The 8,080-nt window shown below is 37.2% G+C and overlaps 1 protein-coding gene across 1 annotated transcript; it reads left to right on the top strand.

Moving 5' to 3' along the window:
• The first annotated feature begins 247 nt into the window (after positions 1 to 247).
• Positions 248 to 1,880, top strand: RPRM (reprimo, TP53 dependent G2 arrest mediator homolog). The gene has a single exon (XM_072418159.1). It carries the CDS (start codon positions 424 to 426, stop codon positions 826 to 828), a length of 405 nt encoding a protein of 134 aa, XP_072274260.1. The 5' UTR covers positions 248 to 423; the 3' UTR covers positions 829 to 1,880.
• The last annotated feature ends 6,200 nt before the right edge of the window (positions 1,881 to 8,080 follow it).

Raw genomic sequence — 8,080 nt, 5'->3', positions numbered from 1 at the left:
GTATAGCACATTTATTATCTTATATTTTATCCTTTTGGATAACTTATATTTTACTAATGTTGAGCTGTAGATTGAGCACAGAACAATAGTTTTCTAGGCTGGACCTATTCTGCAGTTACATCAGTCTACCTGTTGGTGGTGCTCTATCCTTATGGCTCCAACAATGACAGCTAATGGGATTCAAACACCTCCCTCTGGTTAATGGTTGGCTCCAGAGCTTTATAATAACCATAGACAGATAAAGACAGCAGCTTTCTTCGCTGCTTGGCTGAACTAAAAGAAAACTGATTAAAATTGCAGAGAAAAGGCCACTCCAAAGACTGAGAAAGCTGTGGAAACCTTTTTTTTTCTTTAACTACTCTTTGAAACATCTTTACCACCCTCAATGCCAAACAGCAGGAGAGAGAAAAGAAGGCAAATCCAATGATTAATGGACTCTTGGCTTTAAATTCTTTATGCCACTTTCTGCAGGACCACCTGTTTCACATCTCGCCGCTTCGTAAGGACTTTAGAAACATGAACCAAACAGATGCTGCACTTTTTCTTACAAACAGCAGCAACTCCCTGGGCAACCTCTTGAATTGCTGCACCCAGGCTTCTGTGGTCACTGACGATGGCTTCGAGGACCCCTCGGTGGACGAAAGAAACCTCTTCATCATGCGAGTCGTTCAGATCGCGGTCATGTGCGTCCTGTCCCTCACCGTCGTCTTTGGGATTTTCTTCCTAGGGTGCAACCTCCTTATCAATTCGGAGGGCATGATAAACTTTTTGGTCAAGGAAAGGAGACCATCTAAAGAAGTTGAAGCGGTAATCGTCGGCCCGTATTGAGAGACGTAAAGAACAAACGGGGAAAAAAAAACATAAATTGCTGATGTCTTTACGCAGCTGTCTGAAGCAGCGCGTTTCGCCTTTTTCTGTTTTTACGTCTTGTGAAGAACAACCAAAAATGAAGGCAGGCATCAAGAGGACGACGCTAATAAAAAGTTGATCAGAACAAATTTTTCGATGGAAGAGATGGCGATTTGAAAACCGAAGATTAAAGAATTTGCAGCACTTTAAAGAATTGAAAGATGGAACAACTTGCTTGATGAGTCCAAGGCAGAGCTTGAGACTGAGATATTCATGTACAGTACTTAAAAAGCACAGGAAAATATTTTCTTTGCTTTTTGTCGAGGGATGGCGTGCTTTGATATTTCGATTGTAATATTTTTTTATTATAAAATGCTTTTTTTTTCTTTTCAAAGACCAACACTTTGATACGGTACTCTTGATATGAAAAAAAAATGAGGCATTATTTATTAATCCTTTTCCTTGTGGGGACTGATTGCATCTTATTTTGCTTTTTAAACAAAGAAAACTGTGAATGTTTGCTATCTTTTAATAAGTCCTTTTTTATACTTGATATGAATTGTACATTTGCCTTACATAGGCAGGTTTTTAGTTGGACAGTAGTACTTGCTTTTGCCTTTCGTGTTTTATAAAAGTGTAGAAAGATGGAAGTATTTATAATTCAGGGTTCAGTGCCTCAAAAACCTAAAACTGATTGCCTGCTATAATTTGACTTTAAAAAAAAAAAAACAATTCCTAATAATAATTACAAAATTCCAGTAATCCTCAAAATATCATTTTTTCAATCATTTCCAGATGGAAATACATTTATACAATTGCACCTGGTACTAAAATGAGGTAAAGTGTGTGTGTCTGTGTGTGTGTGTGTGTATTATTTATTTGTGCATGCATGATTATCTATCTATATATATACAATAATCAGAATTAACAAAGGATTGCCTTGTAACATTACATTTGAGCGTTCTTTTTAATTATTTCAGTGAAATATTTTTGTTCGATGTTCATTAAAACAATCCGATACTTACTAAAAATTCTATATTGTGTATGTGATATCTTTAAATAGATGGGCTTGCTTTAATTGAGATTTGTCAATGATATATTTATTATTGTTTTTTTTTAATTCATGCACCATCTGTAGCTAGTTAAAAACAGTTAATTTAAGCAGCATAAAAAAAGATAGATTCCATCAATGATGTTCTTTCCATTTGACAATGGAGAAAAAAAGAAAAACAGAATTGATTATTATAAACAGTTAATGAGAGAGCAGGTGCAATTAGGATATGAAAGAAGCCATAGAGTTGTGGGGGAAGGGTAACTGTTGGCTGTATATATGCCTGAAAAAGTGCAATCTTACATCTCCTGTATTGTTGGAGTTCAAAGAAGGGATGCCTCTAATAAAAATAATTTCATGTGTCAAGGTGGCAATGATTACTAAATAAAAAGCATCATCCCTAAGCATGTGTAATTCGCATGTATAATGAGCTGAATTAGTTGACTGTTAACACCTTTGGGATTTTGCATAGCTGCATGCAAATAAATACCTGTTGTAGCAGCCTTTCCCATGTTGACATGTGACAGGTGAAGCAGGTCCTGGTAATTGATGTTGCTGTATTAGAAAAGGCGACATCAGTAAGGATGCAATGACAAGAACCGATCAAAATCAATTTGGCTTGCTGTGATGACCTTATATTAGGAAGATAATCAGATATAGGCAAAGTAATGTTTAGGAGAGATGTTTGCTGGGAAAAGGAATTACTGTTTTAAAATGCAGAATATATAAGTTACAAAGTATTTATATATAGTAATCAACTAACACACACATAGACACAGGAGGAGGAGAGGGCCCTGGCCAGAAGAGCTTGCAATCTAAGAGGTGGGGAAGCAGCACACAATAGGAGGGAGATATGGAGTGGTGGGAAGTAGTGAGGGTTTTAAGAGACAGAAGACGGATAGGCACGTTTGAAAATTAGGATCAAACTGAACAGGACAAGGAAGACCATTCCAGAGAGTGGGGGTAGCTCTAGAAAAGTCTTAAACCAATGCGTGTGACATATATAACTGATATAAAGTGTTCTTGGTTCTTTAATTCTTCTGAATTAAACTAGACCCTTGCAAAGCATAGCCTAATCCGAATTGCCACATGCATGAATTTTTGATAAATGTATTTACTGTGTGCTTCTCAGGCATTGGATTCTAAAGTTAAATGTGTGTGGTTGTTGCTGAGTATTCTGTGGTGGAAAGCTCAGCTGCATCAAAAAAACCCTTTGCACACCAAAATCCAGAAGCGGGGATGCTTAGAAGCATATGGGGAGGGTCATGATTGTGTTAAGGCTTAATTTCCAAAATTATTCTCACTTTCCAAAGGTCTTTCCCGATTTTAGTTTTTTTTTTGTTTTGTTTTGTTTTTTTATTGTAGTTTTCACAGTGATCAGGTGGTAACAAGTCTGGTTTAAAAAACAAATCATTTTATGAGAACTGATACCCTCAAAGGAACTATTCAGAGTGCAGCATTTTGCTAACATCCTTTATCCAAATATGTCCACATCTAAATCACATAGAGTATTTCTGATGTAAATGTAGGAATTACTTACTTGATTTTAGGTGCCTTGATCCACAACTGTCATTCTGATCCTGACTCCACAAAGTGAGTAAATGACCAAAAACAAACACAGGACTTGGGATTGGTTTACTATGGTGTGAGGAGGTGTAAAGGTGCAATGTCATAAGTGCATGGTAATGTGTTGCTTTAACACAGGTGCATCATTGCAAATGCAATATTGTGTGAATGGGCCTTTCCAGCATGTTCACTTAGCTTAGTGAATAAGGAGAATTTATGTGCAATCTTCTAATCACATGCAAACACAAATCCAGTTTTTTATTTATTTTAATTTTCCATGATTGGATATTCAGAATAAATATAGTTCCACCTATAGCATCCATTCTGCAACGTTAACGGCCATTACAGTACTCTTTCAGGTAAATTACCACTATTAGGTGTCTTTTGTCCTGATATACATATTGCGACTTTTTTGTGACTGTGCCTTTTACAGAGATGGGATAATGAATGTGACAACCCTGGGGCATGCACTCCTAATAAAAACTCGGCAACAGAAGCTGCCATACTCTAATCTGATTTAATTTAAATGTCATGAAATAGGAATAAATGTTTTCTGGATCAGATATATTGAACAGTTCTGTGTGTGGTCATAGAGCAGCAAAGCCAGATCCAATGGTTTTTGGTGTCAAGGAGAACCTTTGTACCCCCTCCATAAACCAGAAGGATATAAAGCACATGTTGGTCACTGTACAAAGGACAATGTCACTATTGACTACACATATGGAATGGTTTCTCTGTTCCTGATCCAATCCTTATTGATGTAATTTAAATGAAATAAGGGGAAGGGGGACAAAACTGCTGGGCCCCCTCTTGTTCAAGTCAGTCCCTACATTTTCTAAATTTCCCCGTTCTGTTCTATAATGCCCCACATGTGACAGGTTCACTTTAAAGTTAGTTTGGTTTGGGTACCTTCACCTGGAATTGCAGTGCAGTTCTTGATATGGTAAATATTTTTGAGAAGATTTTGATATTGCCACGTGTAAAAGTGGTATCCCACAGCATCTAGACAGATCTGAGCTTTTGGCAATTTATTGAATCTCTTTCATAAAAATAAAGATGGTTTTTAATTCATAGCTTTGCTCATTATAAGTCCTTATTTCTTTACTAATCATCTTAAACCATCCAGGCTGTGAGTTCCTAGCTGATTATATTTGTTGGTCAGCCACAGGTGGCACAGCAAGGATGAGAATGATGCATTATCTAGTGCAATAGCCTTCACTAAAAGCAATAAGCTGCCTGCCATTACTGGACTTATTTTAAAAATATTGGTTGTATGTGATATTATTGGAACAAGCATGCAACAAGTAAAGTCTGAACATATGCATACTTGTTATAGATCTGTCACAGAAATAATAGAAGTGAAATGATTAATATGACAGTCAAGCATTTGCTTGTTCACATGTTGTACACATTCTCTTTAAAAACACATCAGCAGGTAGGGATTTAATGCCAGCATGATGCCAGCGTTCATCTGTTCTGTCCTGACTGCTGCCCTTTACCAGCCTTATTTTTCATTAAAGAGACAGAAAATGTAAAAAGGTTAGAAGTAATTAGTAATGGAGCTTATATCACTCTGCAATGCCGATGGTGACATGGGGGGACCATTTACTTGTGGTGTACAATAACAAATAAATGCATTGCACATTGAAAATAAATGGAATGCCAGTGCACCCTAACATGCAAAAAAAATCCCAACGTGTGCGATTTCATGTTCTGTGGTTACAATGAAATTTTCTTGGGGCGCTACCTACATAATATGTTGGGTCTATATAAATGCAAGATAACAATTAAATACAGAGAGAAAGCATTCCAAGCACTCAGATCTGTAATCCCTATGCCATATAGTTTTTATCTGTGTTTCTGCACACTGCAACATGGCAATCATATTGCATTCATTACCATCGGCCCCTGATGAATGTAAAAAAATTAGAAAAATGCTGCACACTTCTAGATGTCCACTAAAATATGAAGAGTTCAGTTTTACATACATAAGGTGGCTGTCAGCAAGTGGTTCAATTGATACTCCAGGCATTTTACCTGCCACCCACCTCTCAACACCCCCCAATGCCCCCTCCTGGTATTTTATTTACAAAACACATACATACCTCTATATATATTATATATATATATATTTGGAACACAAGGTGACTAAAGATGAGACAAAATCCACATTAAATCTATCAGCAGCTAAAGGAATAATGTGCGCATGTAAAGCTAACCTAATGTTTTTACAGGCCTTTCTATAAAGGCAAATACTTGGCTGATACAAACCTTCATAGTCATGGAACAGCTAAAGTTTATCCATCCACATTCCAGTGCCACACAATTTTTTCAAAAATTAATAAAACTCTAGCTCTCTGCAATCCATTGATTCTGCAAATGAATCCATTACACACAGGATGAGCCTTTAACCTAGATTATCAAGAGAGCAAGTCGAACAGATAAAAATGTAAAAAAAAAGCTTTTTAATGAAATCAGAACACAAGCATACACAGGTCTTCCGACTCAGGTCAATAACCTCCCATCCGGAGCTACGGATTTGCTTTGTCATTACAAGTGACTTAACATTGAATTACTGCCTAGTAACTGTGCTTCGGGCATGGCTAAGACTTCACTGCCACATGGAATTCAATCAGGATCACAAATCAAGTGAGTATTGGGATGGATATTACCTCCCTGCAAGAAGGGCAAGTGTAAGGCATTGCAATTTCTACTCGAGAATAGGAAATTAAATGTCAGAGGCAACGTACCTTTGGTGGAAGGGAGCAGAATATAGTGCGTCCTGTAGGCACAGACCATTCCTCATCTGTCCTGACCTGCACCACCAGCATATACAATCATATAGCCAGAGCTAGAGGCCTCTTTCTTCCAGAGCCGACAGTATTCATGGTTGTGGTTTATCTGAATTATTCATTGGTCCGGACAAATTACAAAACGTCTCTGCTTTTTATGGAAATAAGAGAAGAGTTCACCTTATACTAGAGTCTGGGAACAAAATGTTACCTATAATCTTGAAATTACCAAGCTATACAAAAATAGGTCAAGGCAAACAGGCCTAAGAGAAATGTGGAAGAAGCCATAGCTGGTCACCTTCTGGAAGCTTCCTGTCTATCATCCTTCTCCAGTGGCATCTTTCTTACAGAATCTAGTGTTCAAACTTATAGCTGGGTACTCTTTTTTACCCCTTATTACATCCTTATTTAAAATAAATGATTCTTTTCATCCATTCGTTTGTCTTGATGCTTTTGATAGTCCGGAGGCCCTTCCCACCACTTCTGGTACACATAGACTTGGTTCAGAGGTATCTGATTTGCACCGGTTTCCTGACAGTGGACTATTCCTGCTCAGTGTGATTCAGCACAACTTCATGTAGTCACCACCAAAGATACAAGTGACAAAGTGACAACATATAACTACAGTTAGTATAAAACTGTCACCCCTAAACCGAAAGTGTCTGGATAAGGTCCTTTTAATTCATTTTAATTTATGTAGTATAAAATATTTAAGAACAGCTTATAAGATATACAGAATTTTAGCAGTCAGGTTTACATCTACTTTAAGATCAGCGGGGCAGCCAGTTATGTATATTTTACAACAAACAACAATGGCTCTCTTTTTATATGGCAGGTGTCCTTTCATACTCATTACCACATCCTTATGGTGATAAGATGCTTGCTCTGTCCTCTAGTGAGCCGGGCTGGTTTTTGGGTGGGATTAAACTGGTTAATTGGCCAAGGACCCCACCTTCTCCAGGGCCCCAACTAATAGAATGACAGGGTGTGCAGGAAGCTGGAATGTTAGGTATTTGGTGCTCCAGCTTTATATGTGCCCAGGGCAGTTTTGTTTAAAAACATCCCTGCAAGCGCAACACAGAAAGAAGAGAACCACAGTTTGACCTTCACTCAAAAGTCATTATTTGCATATAATAGAGCTCCAACAAAAAGCCAAGGTGTACACTAGTACATTCATTAAACTCACTTACCAATCATACTCCCTATCCAAGTGCAAAATTCCTGATGAAACAGGCTTTATTTGAGTATCCAAAATTTAGAGTATGAAAAAACATTTGGGAGTGGAATATTAATCTCCTTTCTTTTTACTACACAATCTACTGATTAGAGTGCACTGTTAGTCACTTATTCTCTACCTGTTGGAGCTGCTAGAGGATATTAAAATGATCAGTTATAAAAAAAAATCTGTTTTTCATGTAATCCTGGCTATGCCTTTATAAACTACAGTATTTTCAGGATTTTTATTATAGATCATCGGAGAGGGTGGGTAACGTTTCAGTAGAATACTCAACCTGACACTCAATCTAGTAGAGAATACAAGAAAACAGAATCAAGTTAGCATTAGGATGTCACACTTTACAATAATACAATTAAAGAGTCAAGAGTTGGATTATTACAAATGCCCTCTTATGACTTCTAGTCTTCTATATAAATAAACAAAATCAAATATACACTTTAGCACAGCGGTGACTGAGTTCTAGATGTGAATAACAGTACACTGAGCAATGCACAATAAGGCTAATTCCCTAATCAAGTCCTTTTTGTTTCCAACAACCTAATGATGTTCAGGGGGAAATAAAAAATACAAATCTCCTTCCAAAAT

This window comes from Pyxicephalus adspersus, chromosome 7 (genome assembly GCF_032062135.1).
Source record: "Pyxicephalus adspersus chromosome 7, UCB_Pads_2.0, whole genome shotgun sequence".
Taxonomy (NCBI): domain Eukaryota; kingdom Metazoa; phylum Chordata; class Amphibia; order Anura; family Pyxicephalidae; genus Pyxicephalus; species Pyxicephalus adspersus.
This window is presented reverse-complemented; position numbering and strand designations above follow the sequence as displayed.